General features: G+C 48.4%; 1 protein-coding gene across 2 annotated transcripts in view; it reads left to right on the forward strand.

Annotated features, from left to right (window-relative positions):
- LOC136572679 (cytochrome P450 3A29-like) overlaps window positions 1-24,508 on the forward strand; it is a 119,369-nt gene that overhangs the window by 13,433 nt on the left and 81,428 nt on the right. Inside the window, exons 8-13 of one of the 2 annotated variants that reach the window (XM_066573493.1) lie at window positions 7,368-7,495; window positions 10,229-10,310; window positions 12,490-12,650; window positions 13,545-13,771; window positions 14,230-14,392; window positions 16,516-17,501. The exons of the other annotated variant lie outside the window; for it this stretch is intronic. Of the exons in view, the coding sequence (XP_066429590.1) occupies window positions 7,368-7,495; window positions 10,229-10,310; window positions 12,490-12,650; window positions 13,545-13,771; window positions 14,230-14,392; window positions 16,516-16,596 (842 nt within the window). The 3' untranslated portion in view covers window positions 16,597-17,501. Of the gene's footprint in view, window positions 1-7,367; window positions 7,496-10,228; window positions 10,311-12,489; window positions 12,651-13,544; window positions 13,772-14,229; window positions 14,393-16,515; window positions 17,502-24,508 lie in introns of those variants that run through there. 2 annotated transcript variants of the gene reach the window in all.

A 24,508-nucleotide genomic window follows, 5' to 3' on the forward strand; every position in this document is an offset into this window, starting at 1 on the left:
TGCTGTCTCAGCTCTGCCTTTCAAAAATAGAAGCAAAATACTTAAGGCCTACTAGTGGCCTTTGGACACTTGACTGCTTCTGCTCTGTGAATTCCACTAGCTCAGTCATACGCACCTACGTCTCACTACAGGCGTGCGCAAAATTCTTTCCTGGCTCTGCTGTGCGTTCCGTAAGCGAAGTCAGCCTCCAACCACAGGCCAATAAGCGGCACATTTTATTACAGCGTTCTGTTTCTGCTCTACTCGTAATACACCATGCTGAGGGGTAGGGGTAGGCCTAGAGGACGTGGACGCGGGCGAGGACGCGGAGGCCCAAGTCAGGGTATGGGCACAGGCCGAGCTCCTGATCCAGGTGTTTCGCAGCCGACTGCTGCGGGATTAGGAGAGAGGCATGTTTCTGGCGTCCCCAGATTAATCTCACAATTAATGGGTCCATGCGGTAGACCTTTATTAGAAAATGAGCAGTGTGAGCAGGTCCTGTCGTGGATGGCAGAAAGTGCATCCAGCAATCTATCGACCACCCAGAGTTCTACGCCGTCCACTGCTGCAACTCTGAATCCTCTGGCTGCTGCTCCTCCTTCCTCCCAGCCTCCTCACTCCATTACAATGACACATTCTGAGGAGCAGGCAGACTCCCAGGAACTGTTCCCGGGCCCCTGCCCAGAATGGGCAGCAATGGTTCCTCTCCCACCGGAGGAGTTTGTCGTGACTGATGCCCAACCTTTGGAAAGTTCCCAGGGTCCGGGGAATGAGGCTGGGGACTTCCGGCAACTGTCTCAAGAGCTTTCAGTGGGTGAGGAGGACGATGACAATGAGACACAGTTGTCTATCACTCAGGTAGTAGTAATTGCAGTAAGTCCGAGGGAGGAGCGCACAGAGGATTCGGAGGCAGAGCAGCAGGACGATGAGGTGACTGACCCCACCTGCTTTGCTAAGCCTACTGAGGACAGGTCTTCAGAGGGGGAGGCAAGTGCAGCAGCAGGGCAGGTTGGAAGAGGCAGTGCGGTGGCCAGGGGTAGAGGCAGGGCCATACCGAATAATCCAGCAACTGTTTCCCAAAGCGCCCCCTCGCGCCATGCCACCCTGCAGAGGCCGAGGTGCTCAAAGGTCTGGCAGTTTTTCACTGAGAGTGCAGACGACCGACGAACAGTGGTGTGCAACCTTTGTCGCGCCAAGATCAGCCGGGGAGCCACCACCACCAGCATGCGCAGGCATATGATGGCCAAGCACCCCACAAGGTGGGACGAAGGCCGTTCACCGCCTCCGGTTTGCACCACTGCCTCTCCCCCTGTGCCCCAACCTGCCACTGAGATCCAACCCCCCTCTCAGGACACAGGCACTACCGTCTCCTGGCCTACACCCACACCCTCACCTCCGCTGTCCTCGGCCCCATCCACCAATGTCTCTCAGCGCACCGTCCAGCCAACGCTAGCGCAAGTGTTTGAGCGCAAGCGCAAGTACGCCGCCACGCACCCGCACGCTCAAGCGTTAAACGTGCACATAGCCAAATTGATCAGCCTGGAGATGCTGCCGTATAGGCTTGTGGAAATGGAGGCTTTCAAAGGTATGATGGCGGCGGCGGCCCCGCGCTACTCAGTTCCCAGTCGCCACTACTTTTCCCGATGTGCTGTCCCAGCCCTGCACAACCAAGTCTCCCGCAACATTGTACGCGCCCTCACCAACGCGGTTACTGCCAAGGTCCACTTAACAACGGACACGTGGACAAGCACAGGCGGGCAGAGCCACTATATCTCCCTGACGGCACATTGGGTGAATTTAGTGGAGGCTGGGACCGAGTCAGAGCCTGGGACCGCTCACGTCCTACCCACCCCCAGAATTGCGGGCCCCAGCTCGGTGCTGGTATCTGCGGCGGTGTATGCTTCCTCCACTAAACCACCCTCCTCCTCCTCCTCCATATACGCAACCTCTGTCTCGCAATCAAGATGTGTCAGCAGCAGCATGTCGCCAGCAGTCGGTGTCGCGCGGCGTGGCAGCACAGCGGTGGGCAAGCGTCAGCAGGCCGTGCTGAAACTACTCAGCTTAGGAGAGAAGAGGCACACGGCCCACGAACTGCTGCAGGGTCTGACAGAGCAGACCGACCGCTGGCTTGCGCCGCTGAGCCTCCAACCGGGCATGGTCGTGTGACAACGCCCGTAACCTGGTGGTGGTTCTGCAGCTCGGCAGTCTCACGCACGTGCCATGCCTGGCCCACGTCTTTAATTTGGTGGTTCAGCGCTTTCTGAAAAGCTACCCACGCTTGTCAGACCTGCTCGGAAAGGTGCGCCGGCTCAGTGCACATTTCCGCAAGTGCCACACGGACGCTGCCACCCGGCGCACCCTGCAACATCGGTTTAATCTGCTAGTGCACCGACTGCTGTGCGACGTGCCCACACGGTGGAACTCTACGCTCCACATGTTGGCCAGGCTCTATGAGCAGCGTAGAGCTATAGTGGAATACCAACTCCAACATGGGAGGCGTAGTGGGAGTCAGCCTCCTCAATTCTTTACAGAAAAGTGGGCCTGGTTGGCAGACATCTGCCAGGTCCTTGGAAACTTTGAGGAGTCTACCCAGATGGTGAGCGGGGATGCTGCAATCATTAGCGTAACCATTCCTCTGCTATGCCTCTTGAGAAGTTCCCTGCAAAGCATAAAGGCAGACGCTTTGCGCTCGGAAACGGAGGCGGGGGAAGACAGTATGTCGCTGGATAGTCAGAGCACCCTCATGTCTATATCTCAGCGTGTTGAGGAGGAGGAGGAGCATGAGGAGGATGAGGAGGAGGGGGAAGAGACAGCTTGGCCCACTGCTGAGGGTACCCATGCTGCTTGCCTATCATCCTTTCAGCGTGTATGGCCGGAGGAGGAGGAGGAGGAGGAGGATCCTGAAAGTGATCTTCCTAGTGAGGCCAGCCATGTGTTGTGTACAAGTACCCTGGCACACATGGCTGACTTCATGTTAGGATGCCTTTCTCGTGACCCTCGCGTTACACGCATTCTGGCCTCTACGGATTACTGGGTGTACACACTGCTCGACCCACGGTATAAGGAGAACCTTTCCACTCTCATACCCGAAGAGGAAAGGGGTTTGAGAGCGATGCTATACCACAGGACCCTGGCGGACAAGTTGATGGTAAAATTCCCATCCGACAGCGCTAGTGGCAGAAGGCGCAGTTCCGAGGGCCAGGTAGCAGGGGAGGCGCGGAGATCAGGCAGCATGTACAGCACAGGCAGGGGAACACTCTCTAAGGCCTTTGACAGCTTTCTGGCTCCCCAGCAAGACTGTGTCACCGCTCCCCAGTCAAGGCTGAGTTGGCGAGAGCACTGTAAAAGGATGGTGAAGGAGTACGTAGCCGATCGCACGACCGTCCTCGGTGACGCCTCTGCCCCCTACAACTACTGGGTGTCGAAGCGGGACACGTGGCCTGAACTCGCGCTGTATGCCCTGGAGGTGCTTGCTTGTCCTGCGGCTAGCGTCTTGTCAGAGAGGGTGTTTAGTGCGGCTGGGGGAATCATCACGGATAAGCGTACCCGCCTGTCAACCGACAGTGCCGACAGGCTTACACTCATAAACATGAAGAAAGCCTGGATTTCCCCAGACTTCTCTTCTCCACCAGTGGACAGCAGCGATACCTAAACAATATGTAGGCTGCACCCACGGATGGAAGCATCGTTCTCTATCACCATCCAAAACGGGGACCTTTTAGCTTCATCAATCTGTGTATTATATTCATCCTCCTCCTCCTGCTCCTCCTCCTGAAACCTCACGTAATCACGCTGAACGGGCAATTTTTCTTAGGCCCACAAGGCTCAGTCATATAATTTTTGTAAACAATTTTTATACGTTTCAATGCTCATTAAAGTGTTGAAACTTTCACCTGAACCAATTTTTATTTTAACTGGGCTGCCTACAGGCCTAGTTACAAATTAAGCCACATTAACCAAAGCGATTAATGAGTTTCACCTGCCCTCTTGGTTGGGCATGGGCAATTTTTCTGAGGTACATTAGTACTGTTGGTACACCAATTTTTTTGGGCCCTCGCCTACAGTGTAATCCTAGTAATTTTTAGCCCACCTGCATTAAACCTGACATTACCTCAGCTGTGCTGGGCACTGCAATAGGATATATTTATGTACCGCCGGTGGCTTCCTGGGACCCACCCATGCTGTCGGTCCACACGGAGTTGTAACTGCATGTGTCCACTTCTAAAGAACCCCAGTCTGACTGGGGCATGCAGTGTGGGCCGAAGCCCACCTGCATTAAACCTGACATTACCTCAGCTGTGCTGGGCACTGCAATGGGATATATTTATGTACCGCCGGTGGGTTCCAGGGAGCCACCCATGCTGTCGGTCCACACGGAGTTGTAACTGCATGTGTCCACTTCTAAAGAACCCCAGTCTGACTGGGGCATGCAGTGTGGGCCGAAGCCCACCTGCATTAAACCTGACGTTAGCTTTGCTGTCCAGGGCACTGCAATGGGATATATTTATGTACCGCCGGTGGCTTCCTGGGACCCAGCCATGCTGTCGGTCCACACGGAATTCCCATTGCGGAGTTGTACCTGCCTGTGACTATTTATAAAAAACTGCGGTCTGACTGGGGCATGCAGACACCTTGACAGAATGAATAGTGTGTGGCACATAGGTTCCCCATTGCTATGCCCTCGTGTGCAGCTCCTGATGGCGGTGGCACAGGATTATATTTCTCATTGCTTCTGTACAGCATTGTGGGCTATTGCCCCGCCCCTTTTAAAGAGGGTCGCTGCCTAGCCGTGCCAACCCTCTGCAGTGTTTGCCTGCGGTTCCTTCTCATGGCAGACGCACATATAATTAGATATGAGGGTGGCGTGGCATGAGGGCAGCTGAAGGCTGCGCAGGGACACTTTGGTGTGTGCTGTGGACACTGGGTCGTGCGGGGGGGGGGGGCAGCATGTAACACAGGAGAAGTAGCAGCGGAGTGTCATGCAGGCAGTGATTGTGCTTTGTTGAAGGTAGTGTGGTGCTTAGCTAAGGTATGCATTGCTAATGAGGGCTTTTCAGAAGTAAAAATTGTTGGGAGGGGGGGGCCCACTCTTGCCGCTATTGTGGCTTAATAGTGGGACCTGGGAACGTAAGATGCAGCCCAACATGTAGCCCCTCGCCTGCCCTATCCGTTGCTGTGTCGTTCCCATCACTTTCTTGAATTGCCCAGATTTTCACAAATGGAAACCTTAGCGAGCATCGGCGAAATACAAAAATACTCGAGTCGCCCATTGACTTCAATGGGGTTCGTTACTCGAAACGAACTGTCATAAGCGATATCTCCCCAGATCATCACACCAGCAGTGATGGCAGTGTGCCGCTCCACAGCAACTTGGTTCCACTCCGTAGCAATTCAGTTTTGTCGTTCACGACACCACTGCAAACGGAGAGTGCATGGGTGTCAGGGGCAGTACACGTAATGGGCAACATGAGACCAAACGCCCTTCAGCCAAGCACTAGGAAATGGTTCTGACAGACACAGTGGCTTGTAACGATGATGTTACCTGCCTCTGTTGGAGCTTCATGTGCTTGTCGGACAATCAAACAATCCTCTCTACTGATGGTCTGTTGAGGCCATCCTGAGCCCAGTCACCTTTTGTGCCTGCCCTCATATATCCACTGGTCCCGACACCTCCTAACAGTCTGGTCAGAACATCCCAAGTGGCGGGCAAATTGTCCATATGACCATCCAGCCTCTCACATTCCAATGATGCGCCCCTCTCAAACTCTAACTGGGTGAAATCTCTCTGATTGCATCGTAGAAGTGTCTAGCGGTCAACAAGCTCTACACAAATAGAAAAAGAGCTCCACTGCACGTAAGCCGGCTCCATTGAAAGCAATGGGCTGCCGGCGATCGCAGGATGAATTGTCGGTAAGGGCTTAAATATATAAGCCCTTCCCTGCAATTCATCCAGAAATGTGTAGAAATTTTAAAAAAATATATACTCACCTGGTCCCGGCAGACGGAGTTCAGCGCGACCGGCTGCAGTCCTCCTGAACTGCTCTGAACAGCTGTGAGTAGTATTCAGCAGCCGGGGATTTAAAATCCCCGCCTGCTGAATGAGCTGCCTCTGATTGGTCACAGCCTGACCAATCAGAGGCAGATCTCACTCACACCCATTCATGAATTCATGAATGGGTGAGTGAGTGCTGCCTCTGATTGGCTCAGGGGCAGCTCTCAGCTGAATGACCAATCAGAGGCAGCGCATTCAGCTGGCGGGAGTTCAGGAGGACTGCAGCCGGCGGCGCTGAACTCTGTCTGCCGGGACCAGGTGAGTATATATATTTTTTATTTTTACACATTTCTGGATGAATTGCAGGGAAGGGCTTATATATTTAAGCCCATCTCGACAATTCATCCCGCGATCGCCGGCAGCCCATTGCTTTCAATTGAGCCGGCTGTATTGCCGGCTTCATTGAATTCAATGGGCTAACATCGTTCTGCCGGGACAAGGTGAGTATATATATTTTTTATTTTTACACATTTCTGGATGAATTGCAGGGAAGGGCTTATATATTTAAGCCCTTCTCGACAATTCATCCCGCGATCGCCGGCAGCCCATTGCTTTCTATGGAGCCGGCTGTATTGCCGGCTCCATTGAATTCAATGGGCTAACATCGTTCTTCTCTGCCACAGCTGTTACAGCTGTGGCAGAGGAGAACGATCTTTACGCTGACAGTGCGGGGGGGGGGGGCTCACTCTTGCCACTATTGTGGCTTAATAGTGGGACCTGGGAACTTGAGATGCAGCCCAACATGTAGCCCCTCGCCTGCCCTATCCGTTTCTGTGTCACTCCCATCACTTTCTTGAATTTCCCAGGTTTTCACAAATGAAAACCTTAGCGAGCATCAGCGATATACAAAAATGCTCGAGTCGCCCATTGACTTCAATGAGGTTCATTACTCGAAACGAACTCTCGAGCATCACTGAAAGTTCGACTCGAGTAATGAGCACTCGAGCATTTTGGTGCTCGCTCATCTCTAGTAATCATATGTATATTTGTCTGAGATGTAACTGGATGCTGAGTTGTGCAGCAAAACAACAAGTTCTTCTAGGTGCTTGATTTTTTTTGATAAAGGTGTATTTGCCACAAACACTTTATGATGCGACTATGGCATATCTTGAATTCAGATTTAGTTACACTTGGCATCTAACTTGGCACAACCATCTGAGCAACCATTTCTTAATCACCATGGCTGCCTGCTCCAAAGATAGCAAGGTGCAGACATCACAGCAAGTACAACCATTAGTTCACCTGTCCCCATAGAAGTTAGAAAGGGCCTATAGCTAATACAAAAACATGTGCTCATGAAAAGATTCTATTTTCATTTGTATTATTTTTATTACAGTCGTGTGTCCATTCCTAATTCCTCTTTTGGAAAAAATGAATTTCTCCTTCTTTCCAATGAGTGTCCTCAACTTCTTTCAAGATGCCATAACAACTATTAAGAAAAACAGGCAGAAAGGAGATCACACAGTAAGTGGATATTTAACTCCAGTTGAGAGGTACATGGTGGGATTCCATCATGGTCCCATGCCACCCATCTTCATCGTAATAAAAAGTTTGTGAGAAAATCTTTCTATTTCGCAATTTTGAGCCAACATTAAGTTTTGAAAGCAGAAAAACAGATTAAAAGAAAGGAACAAGTAAATATACGAGCATGATACTGCGATATATGAAGTGCTCAATCTAGTTACTAAGGCTTTTCCCACATGGTATCCAATAATAATCTTTATTTGTATAGCACCAACTTTTTCTGCAGCGCTTTTCAGGCACATGGAAAATACAGACAATATGAAAATTACAAAAGCTACATATGGTATTCAAGTATTTGGAAACAAAGGGTGGGGGTTGATACAGAAGGTACAAGGGCAGGAGGTAGAGCAAGGGGGAACACAGTAATGTGACGATAACATGTGATATACAGTATTTAGGACACAAATGTATGTGTGGGTAGTGCAGGAGGTGCAGGGCAGGAAGTGTATATAATAGGCAGGGGCAGGGGGCATATTGTGAGGGTTGGGTCTAGTTCAGGAGGTTTGGAATACTTCTATGAATAGTTGCGTCTTTAAGGCGTGTCGAAAGTTCCGTGCGTCAGGGATTGTCCAGATGTTGTGGGTAGAGCGTTCCAGAGGATCGGTGATGCTCTAGAGAAGTCCTGGAGATCAAGGAGGATTAGTAGGGAGTAGTCTCCCCTCGATTTGTACATCATCAGGTCGTTTTATACTTTTGTTAGGGCAGTTTTGGTCAAATGTAGGGGGCGTAAGCTGGACTGGAGGGGGGGTCGAGGAGAGAGTTATCAAAGAGAAAGCATGTAGGGAGGGAATAGACCATCTGTTCAAGTAGTTTGGAGATGAAGGGGAGGTTAGAGATGGGTCAGTAGTGGGCAGCATCAGTCGGGTCAAGGGTCCGTTTCTTTAGTAGAGGGGATATGATGGAGTGTTTGAATGAGCAGGAGAAAATACTCGAGGTCAGGAAAAGGTTGAAGATGGTGGTGAAGTGGGTAATGACAGCCAGGGAAAGGGACCAGAGGAGGTGTTAGGGAAGAGAGTCACTAGCGCAAGTGGTGGGGCAAGCAGCGGAAAACAATCTGGAGGCTTCTTCCTCTGTCGTTGCTTCAAGTATAGATAATGAATGAGTGATGGATGCAGGGCTAAAGAGATCGGAATCGGGGCTAGCCATGTAATGTTCGGAGATTTCTTTTCAGATATTTACAATTTTTTCTTTGAAGTGAGCGGCTAGCTCTCCAGCACTGAGATCCATCACGGGAGCCTGTTCTTTGGAGCTGAGGAGGGAATGGAAGGTGTTGAAGAGTCGTTTGGGGTTGTGGGATAGTGAGGAGACAAGGGAGGTGAAATAAACTTGTTTGGCATGGTGGAGGGCAAGGTTGTAGATTTTGAGCAAAAATTTAAAGTGAGTAAAGTCGGCAGGCTGTTTGGATTTGCGCCACAGTCATTCAGCACACCTAGAGCATCGTTGGATGAAGCGCGTTTTGGCTGTGAGCCAAGGTTGTCGGGATCTGCGGTGGATGGCTTGGGTCACGGGGGCTTGCCACTTTATCCAGGGTATATCTGAGGGTGGTGGAGTACTGTTCGGCAGCCAAGTTAGAGCATGAGAGGAGAGAGATGGAGGGCAAGAAAGACTGTAAGGTCTCTGCAAATTGCTGGGTGTGGACGGTCTGGAGGTTTCTAGAGGTACGATAGGTGGGAGGGTCTGGGGAGATGCTAGGGTGCCTGATGGAGAAGGAGAGAAAATTGTGGTCTGAGAGTGGGAAGTTAGCGAAGTGGGAGGCAGAGCAGAGGTGGAGGAAAATTAAGTCGAGAGTTGTGATAGGTGAGCGTTAAAAGCTGGGAGGCAGATGGGGTCGTTAGTGGGGATGTTGAAGTCACGGAGGATAAGGGTTGGGAGTTCACTGGATAGAAAGTGGGGCAGCCAGGCGTGTGAATTGTTCCAACAACAGGCGGGTGGGACCCAGGAGACAATAGATGACTGAGACATGCAGGGACAGTGGACGGAAGAGTCGTAGGGTATGGACTTTGAACGACGACAAGGTGATGGAGGGAGTCGGGGGAATGACCTGTAAGGTGAAATTTGGCAAGAGGAGAACACCTACTCCTCCACCGTGCCTGTCGTCTGATCTGGGGGTATGGGAAAACTGCAGGCCATCAAAGGACAATGCAGCTGGGGAGGCAGAATTGGAGTGCTATATCCTTATTTTTGTAAGGGCAAGCAGGTTGAGACGTTTGGAAGTGAAGAGGTCGTGGATGGTTGGGAGTTTGTTGCATGCGGATTGGGAGTTCCAAAGGACATCTACAGTGTACATGTCATGTATGTGCTTGGGAACTTGCCAGCACAATTGGTAAACTGATTCATAGAGCTCAATTAATCTGGCGGATGCTCTGTGTGGCTGGTATCTGTCAGGGTTGCCATTGTTACTGCACGGAATGGCACAGGATAATGGGCTATCCCATGCAGAAGCTTCCAACAAAAATAACGTATACTATGTTGTATATTTTTTGTATACAATGGCAACCTATGGGTGATGGATTCCACTAAGGAGCATCTTTTAAAACATATATATCCAATGTTTTCATCACAATTCCTCCCTACCAAAACCTCAGATGCTCACCGCAGATATAGTAGTCCTAGAGCGAGGGCATTATTTTCTGTATATCTTTGCTCATTCTGTTATTTTCTTTGACCTTTTAGAATCGAGTAGATTTCCTACAACTTATGGTAGATGCTCAGTCTAATGACAACAGTGGTGGAGAGGTGGCTCATGGCTATAAAGGTAAGATGGCATATTTACTAGATCTGTCATAAATCAGTGTACTGTGAGGCCCCCAAATGTTAATGACTAGAAAAGTATTAGAATCTAACAATTATAGATGAGCGAGTATACTCGCTAAAGGCAATTGCTCGAGCGAGCATTGCCTTTAGCGAGTATCTCCCCCGCTCGAGACTGCAGGTTCGGGTGCCGACAGCGGGCACGGAGCTGCGGGGGAGAGCGGGGCGGAATGGAGGGGAGATCTCTCTCTCCCTCTCCCCCCCCCCCGCTCCCTTCTGCTGACAGCCGCTACTCACCGCTCCCCCGCGCCGGCACCTGAACCTGCAGTCTCGAGAGGGGGAGATACTCGTTAAAGGCAATGCTCGCTCGAGCAATTGCCTTTAGCGAGTATACTCGCTCATCTCTACTAACAATCAATTAGTGAGAGGGTATACAGCATTGTTAATATAATTACAACTTAACCCTTTCCAATCCACTGTCTGACCTCTGAAGACATTATGATACAGCTCCGATGTTGCAAGACATCTGTCGGGGTTCTCTTACTGCATATTACCAGCCTCTCTACTGTCGGAGCCTATCCAATGTGTCACCTCATGCAGTAGTGGCTTTAGCCAGCATATAGTGCCATTTTATAACATTAGAAAAAGAGTAAGCCCCCTTGGAAAACCAGAATACAAATTGGATTGGAAAGGGTTGAAGAATAACTACACTTTTTAAAAACTTTTTACATGTCAGAGTAACATGTCAAACGTTTTGATCAGTTGGGGTCCAGGTATTGAGACTGATCACTCAAATGAAGGGGCTGCATTGTTCACCTGAGTGCGGTACCCTTTCGGCTGTCTTTACTGCCTTTCGCCACCTCTCAGCAGCTGAAGACAGATACATAGACTTCTATAGACATCTATGCTTCTATCTTGAGATGCTAAGAGGGGCAAACAAGCAGTGAAGACAGCTGAAGGGTCACAGTGATCAGGGGAGTGCTGCAGACTCTTCATTTCAGGCATTTTGCCATGTCAGTCCTAATTGTCAAAAGTTTTTGAAAATGAGTTATTTTTTAAATATCAGTGTTGGGTAGATATCCATGATCTCAGAAGTATATGGTGCATTCCTTTGTTGTTCCCCTTGTGTTCTAAGAAGACAATTGCCTGCTGCCTTCTGGAATAATACATGAGGATTGTGAAAGCAGAATCCCAGCATTGTAAATACAATATAAAAGACCTCTTTAAAGAAGCCCTCTTGCATTTTTTGCATGTACAGTGCAACTATATTTTTTATTCAATAATAATGTAGAGGCTCTAGTGTATGCTTTAAGAATACCTGTTTTAATTGATGTGACATATATGAGCTGTCTACAATCTTAAATCTCTGCTAACGACAACCTATCCATGAGTGAGTGAGTTATATGCTCTGCCCCTGTTCACATGATGGTGACATCATTGCAGGTCCTAACTCACTCACTCATGGACAAGTGGTCTTTACATGCAGAGCCTAACAGCTGTGTGCTGACAGGAACTTTGATTATGTCACCGTCATGTGATCAGTATTCCACAGCGTGAAAGAAATCGCAGTATGTTCTAATTGCCGTGGAAAAACGCGTGGCGGGCTTCCATTGTAGTCAATGGAAGCTGTCCATCACGCAATAATTCCACTGTGAGCACATGCTCATCGACTCGCCAGACGGGACTCACACGGCGGATCTGGAGAGGCGAGTATGGGGTCTTTTGAGGGCGCCATGTCAGACTCCGCAGCGACATTCAGCTGGCAGAGTCCAACACAGCTATGGTCAGGAGGCCTTTGTGCATGCGCCTGTCTGTTTAAGTGCATAAGTTAGCAAGTATAAACTTTTGTTTTTAGTGCAGGACAAATCACAAAAGTTAGGCCTCCCTCACACATGAAAGCAGCAAAGCGACGCGTTTTAAATCATAGCGCTTTGCAGGGTTTTACTTTCGTTTTCAGTTGCAGCATTGACACTTAGCATTCCTTATTATTGATGAGGAACGCTGAATGCTCAAAAATAGGACATAGAACGCTCGAAAATTGCAACACTGAAAACAATGGGAGCCTCTGACAGCGCTAAACACTGTAAAAAGGGGTGTGTGAGGGAAGCCTTACTACTTCACATTTCCCATTGTATGCCCGCTCACTTGTAACACACCAACTTGGTTCTTTATATATTCCACAGAATTGACAGACAGTGAAATTATGGCCCAGGGACTTATCTTCATTATAGCTGGTTTTGAGACCACCAGCACTACACTTATGTTTCTGTCTTATGTTTTGGCAACTCACCCTGATGTCCAAACCAAACTACAGGAGGAAATTGATACAATTCTTCCCAATAAGGTAACACAAATGTGTAATAATATGTAACTAAATATTGGTTAAGGGCTCATTCCCACGGCATTAAGGACTCACTTGCTGCCTAACATATGCCGCCCTTGACAGCTGCTATTGTAACAAGATAATCAATGTTAATTAATTCATCTGTCAGTAGTTTCAATGTTGAAGATGATTGGTGTATATCATACAGAGTACTGATTAATGTAATTGGTGTATATAATATTGAGTACACTGTCCTGGATCTACTAGGTACTTTCAGCTTAAAGTAGAAAGGCTAAAAAGGTGAGTTCTAAGTAAATGTACAGACCCAAATATTTACGTTACATTTCAGTCCAAAGATACTTATAAAATACAGTAATATAGTAACAGTACAGCATGGAGAAGTAATGTCATGTGTTTCCTATAATTATCTTATGAATGGTATTGGAAAATGTATTCAAAGCACATTCAGATCAACAGTTTGGTGCTTTAAGAAGGAACTATTTTCGTTTAGTCCACAAGTAGCATGATTAGTACAGTCATAGAATCATAGAATGGTAGAGTTGGAAGGGACCTCCAGGGTCATCGGGTCCAACCCCCTGCTCAGTGCAGGATTCACTAAGTCATCCCAGACAGATATTTGTCCAGCCTTTGTTGGACAAATGGCCTGCTCCTATTTTCAGCTGTAAATAAGCAGATTTGCCATTCAATATTATAAGCAAGCCCATATGGAAGCCATAATGACTGCCGTTATAGCCCAACTCTCTCAGAAAACAAATTGACTAATAATGGTCTGAATATAATTACTAACAACGTGATAGCAATGTCATTGGTGAACATGGTGAAATGTATGAATGCCTGACCATACTGCAATGTAATCTACCAAGGATAAACAAGCAATGTATTTACCCTCTGCAGGCTCCTCCAACATACGAAGCTCTGATGCAAATGGAATATCTTGATATGGTGCTTAATGAAACCTTGCGACTCTACCCTGCAGCTGGGAGGATTGAACGTGTTTGTAAGACAGCAACTGAGATCAATGGAGTAATGATCCCAAAGGGTGTTGTGACAGTTATCCCGGCCTTTGTTCTGCACCGTGACCCTGAGTTCTGGCCTGAACCAGAAGAATGCAGACCTGAAAGGTATTGTTGTGTCAGTTTGAGGGCACCTTCAGACAACCGTATATCAGCTGGGTGCCGATATACGGCGTCTCTCTCTGCAGGGGCAGGAGGCTGGAAGAGCCTGGAACAGTGCACTGAGCTCCCGCCCCCTCTCTGCCCCTCGTCACTATTTGCAATCGGAGAGGGGGTGGAGCTAAGTTCCAGAACTTAGCTCCGCCCCCTTCCATTGCAAATGCCTTGTGAGTGGCACAGGCATGAGGGTGGATGTGTCCTTATCAGGGTGGGCCATTCACTAATAGGCAAGGGTTGACATGCCCAAGTTCCCTTTAGGGAATGTTTCCCTCCTTTGTTTATTTTTTCCCTTGCACTGCTGGGAGTTCCTGGTAGTGTGGTGTGAACATTGCCAGAGAGTTTATATTTTGGTTTACAGTTATTTCACACACGAAGCAGGCATGAAATTTTCTCTTTTGCATGTACAGATTTAGTAAAGAAAACAAGGAAACCCAAGACCCTTACACCTTCCTGCCCTTTGGAGCTGGACCGAGGAACTGCATAGGGATGAGATTTGCCATGCTCAATATGAAATCAGCCATCACCCTGCTGCTGCAGAACTTCTCTTTCAGAACGTGTAAAGACACTCCAGTAAGACACCTATTCGGATTGATTATTACATGTGAGAATTTCAGCTAGAGAGTCATTGAATATTCTTGTGCATTGTTTACTATATAGTAACTTACTTAACCAAAGTGAATAAAGGATTTTACAGCTTCCCAAACATTTCAGATAGCTGTCAGCCAAACGCTCATTTGGCCGTCAGCTATCTTTCCCAGCCCCTCCAACGGTATGTGCCTATGTATCTAGCCTAGAAAATCCTGGGACATTCTGGACTATAGACTTAAGCCCCATTTACACGCAACGCTTATTGCTCAAAATTCGTTCAAACGATGGCTTTTGAGCGATAATCATTGCATGTAAATGCTTCTATCTTTCACTTTTCGTCTGAACATTGACTTTTGGGTGAGCTTAAAATCCATCGTTCAGCTGGAGAGAGATAGCAGGGACTGCATTACATTGTATTCAGCTAACAGTCTGTGCAAAGTCCAGACCATATGCCGGGATTTGCAAACAGCTGCTGGAGGCTCATGTACATGCAAATGAAGGTAATAAACTGCTAATAGACATTAGTGTCCATTAGTAGTTTATGCTAAATGATCGCTAAAACTGTCAATCTTTCAATCGATTGAAAGATTGTCTTTGCGTGTAAATGGGCCTTTAAATTTGTCCTGTATTGATTGATAGTGGCAAACAATCAGGGATACATTATAGCAAAATCTAAGCTGTGATTATCATGTCTGTTTGGGTTTTCATTTATGAATACAATAAATAGATGCTGTAAATTATGGGAAGTTGTAACACAAAATATATAAGAAAGTTGCAAAGCTATTTATTACAGAACCATTATAATTTATTACTATAACCCTGGAAACTCCCTTAACCCCTAAAGGACACGGCCTATTTTGGCATTGAGGACGCAATGATTTTTGGGGGATTTTCATTTCCACTTTTCAAAAGGCATAACTTTTTTATTTTTCCGTCGAGACGGCCATAAGAGGGCTTGTTTTTTGCATGGTGAACTGTAGTTTCCATTAGTACTATTTTTGGGTACATATAATGTATTTTAAAACACTTTTTTATTTCTTTTGAGAGTAGGGAGACAAAATTCTCTCATTGCATTTTTTTTATTTTTTACAGTGTCAATCATGCAGCATAAATGACACAATAGATTTTTTTCTGTGGGTCAGCATGATTACAATGATACCAAAAATGTTATAATTTTTTTTTCAGGTTTTTCCACTTTTGCACAATAAGCCCCCCTTTTTTTGAAATTATAATTATTTTTAAATTGCTGCATTCAAAGTCCTATAACTTTTTTATATTTCCATGGACAGGGCTCTGTGAGGACTTTTTTTGTGTGATGAGCTGTAGTTCTCCATTTTTGGGTACATACGGCTTGTTCGATCACCTTTAATGTGTTTTTTGGGAGAAAAAAAATTAAAAAACCAAGCTTTTTGCCTTGCAAGATAAAAAATGTGTTCAATTTATTGTACAAGTCGTTACAGATACGATGATACCAAATATGTGGGATTTTATTTCTTTTCACTTTTTTTATACTAAAGGGTTTCTTTTTACTTTTTTAATATATTTTTTTCCACTATTTGTATCTTTTTTAACACTTTTATGTGCTTGTAGGGGACTTGATGCATAACAGCTATGATTGCTATGGTAAGGAATTGCAAGACTTCAGTCCTGCTATGCCTTATCGCTTGTTATAGCAATCATAGGCAATGACAAAGTAGGACGCCTGTATCTGGCATCCTGTTGCCATGGCAACCCGTCAGCACATTGCAAGGGTCCGATGACGTCATAGAGGGAGCGTTCTCCCTCTGTAAACCCTTTACATGCCGCGATCTACATAGATTGTGGCGTGTAGGGGGTTAAAAGCGGAGGGTCGCTGTCCAGATGCACCCCGCTGCTGCAGCGGAACGCTGTCTATCAGTCATAGATGACTGCTGCTGCCAGATGTCATGGGATCTCTTGTGATCTCACAGCATCCACAGGGCGTAATTGTACGTCCTGTTGCGTTACGTAACCCGCTGCCAGAAAGTACAGTTAGTATAGAAGTACAGCGGGAAGGGTTTAATAGACTATAAGTCTTAATGCAAGCCTATTTATACAAGTCCTAACTGTTATATCTGATGTTACAGATCCCTCTGGTACTTGACTCCAAAGGATTCCTGAAGCCAACAAAACCAGTTATACTGAACCTTGTGCCGAGAGAGACCTAGAAGACTGTGAATGATGAGCTGACATAAGTGCCTTATACTCTGAAAATGTGTAGAAAGGCCAGGATCATTTATGTAAAACTGGCAAAAATTGAAGTAAAGATGCCTTTAAATTATGCAGCAAATCTGCTTACATTCATGCCTTGTGTTCTTTAAGAACCGTGGGAGAAATTTACTAATCCCAATGCCGGACTTACTAGAATTTTCCCCAGGGCATGGTGCGCTGAATATATGTAGAGGCGCAGACTTCTTCATGTATTCAGCGCATCCCCGGAAGCATCACAGAAATGTCTGCTTGGATCCAACCAACGTACATTTCTGCAATAATTTACACCAGTTTATGGGGTAAAAAATATATAAATCTGTCGGTCTGCATGGCCACTCCCCCTATCGACAAGCCCTGCCCACATTTCAAAAAAGTAGCAGGGCTGGTGCAGGAGGAGGACAAGAGCGAATGTTTCATTACCGCCGTCCAGGATGTAAAGACTACTAAATGTAGGATGTATGTTTAGTGGGAACACATGTACAGAGCTTCTTACAGCCACTTACTGATGTTTGTAAAACTCAAACTATTTTTTATCTACCTACATACTAACTGACCTCAGATGACCATAAGGGAAATGAAGTACTAGTCATCTTTTGTATTAGTTGTTTAAATGCAGTCTAATATTGTGTCTATAGAAGGAAGTATTGTATTTTTATAGGAGGAAAATAAATGTCCCAGTCAGCAGCGGCCCCGACATGTATCACCCATCATGGGGAATGGAAAGATCACTTATATTCAGTTTTACATGTTGAGGATGTAAATCTGCACTATACACAGTCAATATACTTTATGTAAACTGTGCAGAGGCCAAAAGCACTGTCTGTCATACAATGTGATATAAAGAAACTAATGACAACATCAAGTTGCCTTATGTGTCAAATCTTTGTTTCTTAATGACAGATGACTGAATGTGACTGTGTGGCACATGTATGGATGAATGGAGAAGTTAATGGAAACCATAGTCAGGACGTGTTATAAAGGACCTCCCACAACCATCAGTTATATGCGATATGTTGTACCCTCTCATTCCCAGATGTTTGGTAGACTTCCCCTGAAATGCAGACTATAGGATTGTCCCCACTGCTGATAGCAGCAATCAGGCAATGTAGTCCTTCCGTACATTGGGGTTTGCAGGATATGTGTACAGTACACAGGCACACGTCCCGGAAGCGGACACCAGCAGCATATGTCCCTGTGCAAAAACAGTATATGGACACCTTTATTTTCCACCACTTATTTGATATGGTAATGTAGTGGCCCAGTACATGCTTTCGGTACTAACAGACCTTGACACCACCGGAAGTGGTGGTAGTAGCCAAGTGTTAGGCAGTTTGACAGCCTGGTGACGCCCCCAGTGCCTGATAGGCTGCACTCACCCCTCCACCGGTGTGTCTTCTGTTGGGCTGCTGAGAATTGTCCCTGCTAGTTGCGGTGAGTAACCCTGGTGCTGTGGCTTGTCCTCGGCTCCTCCTCTCTCCCCTTCACGTGTGCAAGGCCTCCCGGGTGCTGCCACTCACTCTCCATTTTCTGCGTCTGTTTCTCAGGGCGTGGCGGCCGTGGTGGTGGTGGTCGGTGGGGGGGGCGGCTTCAGACTGCAGGGGACATTAGGTGACACGGGCGGCAGCATGCAATGCTGCAGCAGCAAGCATTTACAGCTAATAATGTAAGCCTAACTTTTAAACTACCCCTAACCCTCCATCCCAGCATAAACTCCTTCCACTGTGCTCTTGGTCTCAAAGCTGTGCGGGGTCGCCAGCCAATCAGGCGCTAGGCGCGTGGCAGGGGTGTTTCTCCATCTAAGGCCTGTCAAACCCCTAGCTTCCGGTGGCATCAAGAAACAACAGTACCCATGCTTTCCTGGCCCCCTCCATAATGTTATACATGTATGTTTTATGTAGATGCTCTGTGCAAAACTATCTTGTCATTCTGTTATGTGTATTGCACAGCTGCAGCAAGTGAGAGGTTAAGTGTTTGCAAAGCCTGGGGACTGTCTGTAAATGTATCAATTTATGTCCTGTCACGTGGTATGAGAGAGGTTATAAAAGTGAGTGTTTGAGAGCGGGAAAGGGTCCATGTCTGGAGTCGTAGTCAAGAGGTCCAGCTACATGGGGGTACCTTTATCCCTCATGTAGTGAAGCATGGAAGAGGAGGAGAAGATTTCCCAGCTTGAATGTGCATGTGAGGAGGAAGGAGTGAGCCCCATCTAAGCAGAGCAAGAGCGAGAGCAACCATGAGTGAGTGCTTATCAAGGCTCAGTGCAGAGGTACTGTCTACTTGATAATTTCCTACATGGTCGTCTGGAGCTAGTGGATCACCCCGTAGAGATACACCCATTTTGTCTGTCACACCTGGGCATCCTGAAGTCTGGACCACCAGGTGGAGGTACTCCAAAGTCTATTGTTCATGCATGGGTGTTCTGAAGTCTGGGTCATTGTGTGGAGGTACTACTGTTCAAGTCTACTAATTTCCTGCATTGTCATTGCTCTAAATTGTGCCTTGTATTGTTGAAGTTTGCCAAGTAAAGTTTATTCCAGGCCCTGAACGTTCCCAGGGACCTGAGGTACTTAATATTTGTCTGCAGCTCATTATATTCTCTGCCGGAGTTCGTTCTGGTGTGTACCATAACGGTGCATCACCCGTGACAAACTCTATCCCTGTTCTACCATCTATTGGGCATCCCTATCCTAGGGGTGCCCAGAAGAGGCCCAGCGCTGCCCTGGCCTTGGCTGCGTGCGTCCCTCTGGGAGGGAGTGTGGTAAGTGCAGCCATGACAAGCCAGCATTTTGCCCTCCCAGCTCCTCAGCTACAGCAGCCTACTTCTTCTTGGTGTTACTATGAACAGGATTGTATCCTCTGTGCCGCATGATCCTGCCTGCGCTACCGCAGAAGTACAGTCCAAAAGGAGATGTAAAGCTATACAGTGCCCTAACAGTTTACAAATGTTTGCACTCCACGTTCTGCCCAGGACTGCTCAAAATGGCGCCCAAAATCTAACGCTCTCCTCTCTCCAGCTCGCTCATGCCAAAACCTTCCTGCCAGATCGTTAGCGCCAAAAAGACCGCGCCCTGGCCAGGCACAAAGTAGGGGGAGGACTTCCCCCCACCAAAGTGACTCAAAGCAAGCCCCAAGGTGAGGAGGCTCTATTAAACAGAACTTTGGCAGACCTTGTGGAGTAGAGATGTTTCCTCCAACAGTCTTCACCGACCGTTCAATTGCTGGCGTGGCTGCCGGTTACCTGCCAGTCAGACCCCAATTTTTCTGGGGCGATGCTAAAGACCTCCAGGCAGCAGAGGTTGAAAACGTTCTGGCCAAGCTAGAAGTTTTGCCAGACAGAAAGTGGTGGCTTCATCTAGGACCTTTTCAGCCTGCCAGGCCCCAGAAAACTGTTAACCGGGCAAACATGTCCGTACTTCTTCCTGCGGTCCCGTCCGCGAATGTTCACCGGGTTAATATCACGGCAAAGACCAGCGTTCTTTATTAGAGATGAGCGAGCACCAAAATGCTCGGGTGCTCGTTACTCGGGACGAACTTTTCGCGATGCTCGAGGGTTCGTTTCGAGTAACGAACCCCATTGAAGTCAATGGGCGACCCGAGCATTTTTGTATTTCGCCGATGCTCGCTAAGGTTTCCTTGTGTGAAAATCTTGGCAATTCAAGAAAGTGATGGGAACGACACAGCAACGGATAGGGCAGGCGAGGGGCTACATGTTGGGCTGCATCTCAATTTCCCAGGTCCCACTATTAAGCCACAATAGCGGCAAGAGTGCCCCCCCCCTCCCAAAAACTTTTACTTCTGAAAAGCCCTCATTAGCATGGCATACCTTAGCTAAGCACCACATTACCTCCAACAAAGCACAATCACTGCCTGCATGACACTCCACTGCCACTTCTCCTGGCTTACATGCTGCCCAACCGCCCCCCCTCCCCCCCACAGCGCACACCAAAGTGTCCCTGCGCAGCCTTCAGCTGCCCTCATGCCACACCACCCTCATGTCTATTTAGAAGTGCGTCTGCCATGAGGAGGAACCGCAGGCACACACTGCAGAGGTTGGCATGGCTAGGCAGCGACCCTCTTTAAAAGGGGCGGGGCGATAGCCCACAATGCTGTACAGAAGCAATGAGAAATAGAATCCTGTGCCACCGCCATCAGGAGCTGCACACGTGGGCATAGCAATGGGGAACCTATGTGCCACACACTATTCATTCTGTCAAGGTGTCTCTGCATGCCCCAGTCAGACCAGGCTTTTTAATTCATAGACACAGGCAGGTACAACTCCCTATTGTGAAGTCCCTGTCGACCGACAGCATGGGTGGCTCCCTGGAACCCACCGGCGGTACATAAAAATATTCCATTGCATTGCCCAACACAGCTGAGGTAGTAATGTCGTGCTTAATGCAGGTGGGCTTCGGCCCACACTGCATGCCCCAGTCAGACTGGGGTTCTTTACAAGTGGAAACAGATGCATTTATAATTCCCTGTGGACCCACAGCATGGGTGGGTGCCAGGAAGCCACCGGCGGTACATAGAAATATCCCATTGCATTGCCCAACACAGCTGAGGTAGTAATGTTGTGCTTAATACAGGTGGGCTTCGGCCCACACTGCATGCCCCAGTCTGACTGGGGTTCCTTACAAGTGGAAACAGATGCATTTACAACTCCCTGTGGACCGACAGCATGGGTGGGTGCCAGGAAGCCACCGGCGGTACATAGAAATATCCCATTGCATTGCCCAACACAGCTGAGGTAGTAATGTTGTGCTTAATGCAGGTGGGCTCCGGCCCACACTGCATGCCCCAGTCAGACTGGGGTTCTTTACAAGTGGACACATGTAGGTTAAACTCCGTGTGCACCTACAGCATGGGTGGCTACCTGGAACCCACCGGCGATACACAAAAATATCCCATTGCATTGCCCAACACAGCTGAGGTAGTAATGTCGTGCTTAATGCAGGTGGGCTCCAGCCAACACTGCATGCCCCAGTCAGACTGGGGTGCTTTACAAGTGGACACATGTAGGTTAAACTCCGTGTGCACCTACAGCATGGGTGGCTCCCTGGAACCCACCGGCGATACACAAAAATATCCCATTGCATTGCCCAACACAGCTGAGGTAGTAATGTCGTGCTTAATGCAGGTGGGCTCCGGCCAACACTGCATGCCCCAGTCAGACTGGTAATATGTACCTTAACAGTAACCGCGTTGGTGGTAATGTGGTGGTTACTGCGGACCTAGTAGCGCGGTTTTATTTTGTTGGTTTTCGGAATGTGGCCAGGATTAAGTGGGCCGTGGCGGGGGATGTTTTGGAGGCACTACGTGTCCTCTCCACGTGTCCGTGGTTATATGCACCTTAACAGTAACAGCGTTGGTGGGAAATGGCCTCGCCGCCATCATGTCTTTGGGAAGCCTCTGTTTCCACACCCCAGAGACATACCATTAGCAGCGGTATAGGCAGAGCCCAGAATTAGTAACATTTCAGCCGTAGCATTAGCGACAGGCCCCACTAACATATCACTAGCAGCATTATAGGGGGAGCACAGTCTTAGTTCCATTTAAGTCATTGTAGCAGACTACACAGGCCCACAGGAACAATTCCGAAGCAGCAGTATAGGAGGAGCATAGTCTTAGTTCCATTTAAGTCATTGTAGCAGCCTACACAGGCCCCAGGAACAATTCCGAAGCAGCAGTATAGGAGGAGCATAGTCTTAGTTCCATTTCAGTAGCTGCAGTATAGCCAAGGCCCAAGTTACATTTATGTAGCTAAAGTGTAGGCCAACCCCGCACACACTTCTGTACCATGAGTGCAGGCGAAGAACATACAAATTGCTAGGATCACACTGTAGGTGAGGGCCCCAAAACATTGGTGTACCAACAGTACTAATGTACCTCAGTAAAAATTGGCCATGCCCAACCAAGATGGCAGGTGAAACCCATTAATCGCTTTGGTTAATGTGGCTTAAGTGGTAACTAGGCCTGGAGGCAGCCCAGTTTAACTAAAAATTGGTTCAAGTTAAAGTTTCAACGCTTTTAAGAGCATTGAAACATATAAAAATTGTTTAGAAAAATTAGATGAGTGAGCCTTGTGGCCCTAAGAAAAATTGCCCGTTCAGCGTGATTATGTGAGGTTTCAGGAGGAGGAGCAGGAGGAGGAGGAGGAATATTAGACACAGATTGATGAAGCAGAAATGTCCCCGTTTTGGATGGTGAGAGAGAATGTAGCTTCCATCCGCGGGTGCAGCCTACGTATTGCTTACGTATCGCTGCTGTCCGCTGGTGGAGAAGAGAAGTCTGGGGAAATCCAGGCTTTGTTCATCTTGATGAGTGTTAGCCTGTCGGCACTGTCGGTTGACAGGCGGGTACGCTTATCTGTGATGATTCCCCCAGCCGCACTAAACACCCTTTCCGACAAGACGCTAGCCGCAGGACAAGCAAGCACCTCCAGGGCATACAGCGCGAGTTCAGGCCACGTGTCCAGCTTCGACACCCAGTAGTTGTAGGTGGCAGAGGCGTCACGGAGGACGGTCGTGCGATCGGCTACGTACTCCCTCACCATCCTTTTACAGTGCTCCCGCCGACTCAGCCTTGACTGGGGAGCGGTGACACAGTCTTGGTGGGGAGCCATAAAGCTGTCCAGGCCCTTAAAGACTGTTGCACTGCCTGGGCTGTACATGCTGCTCGATCTCCGCACCTCCCCTGCTACCTGGCCCTCGGAACTGCGCCTTCTGCCACTAGCGCGGTCGGATGGGAATTTTACCATCAGCTTGTCCGCCAGGGTCCTATGGTATAGCAACACTCTCGAACCCCTTTCCTCTTCGGGAATGAGAGTGAGAAGGTTCTCCTTATAGCGTGGGTCGAGCAGTGTGTATACCCAGTAATCCGTAGTGGCCAGAATGCGTGAACCCGCGAGGGTCACGAGAAAGGCATCCTAACATGAAGTCAGCCATGTGTGCCAGGGTACCTGTACGCAACACATGGCTGTCCGCACTAGGAAGATCACTTTCAGGATCCTCCTCCTCCTCCTCCTCCTCAGGCCATACACGCTGAAATGATGACAGGCAAGCAGCATGGGTACTGTCAGCAGTGGGCCAAGCTGTCTCTTCCCCCTCCTCCTCATCCTCCTCATGCTCCTCCTCCTCCTCCTGAACGCGCTGAGATATAGACAGGAGGGTGCTCTGACTATCCAGCGACATACTGTCTTCCCCCGGCTCTGTTTCCGAGCGCAAAGCGGCTGCCTTTATGGTTTGCAGGGAACTTCTCAACATGCATAGCAGAGGAATGGTGACGCTAATGATTGCAGCATCGCCGCTCACCACCTGGGTAGACTGCTCAAAGTTTTGAAGGACCTGGCAGATGTCTGCCAACCAGGCCCACTCTTCTGAAAAGAATTGAGGAGGCTGACTCCCACTGCGCCGCCCATGTTGGAGTTGGTATTCCACTATTGCTCTACGCTGCTCATACAGCCTAGCCAACATGTGGAGCGTAGAGTTCCACCGTGTGGGCACGTCGCACAGCAGTCGGGGCACTGGCAGATTAAACTGATGTTGCAGGGTGCGCAGGGTGGCAGCGTCCATGTGGGACTTGCGGAAATGTGCGCAGAGCCGGCGCACCTTTACGAGCAGGTCTGACAAGCGTGGGTAGCTTTTCAGAAAGCGCTGAACCACCAAATTAAAGACGTGGGCCAGGCATGGCACGTGCGTGAGGCTGCCGAGCTGCAGAGCCGCCACCAGGTTACGGCCGTTGTCACACACGACCATGCCCGGTTGGAGGCTCAGCGGCGCAAGCCAACGGTCGGTCTGCTCTGTCAGACCCTGCAGCAGTTCGTGGGCCGTGTGCCTCCTATCTCCTAAGCTGAGTAGTTTCAGCACGGCCTGC

The sequence above is a fragment of the Eleutherodactylus coqui genome, chromosome 7 (genome assembly GCF_035609145.1).
Source record: "Eleutherodactylus coqui strain aEleCoq1 chromosome 7, aEleCoq1.hap1, whole genome shotgun sequence".
In the NCBI taxonomy this organism is placed as follows: domain Eukaryota; kingdom Metazoa; phylum Chordata; class Amphibia; order Anura; family Eleutherodactylidae; genus Eleutherodactylus; species Eleutherodactylus coqui.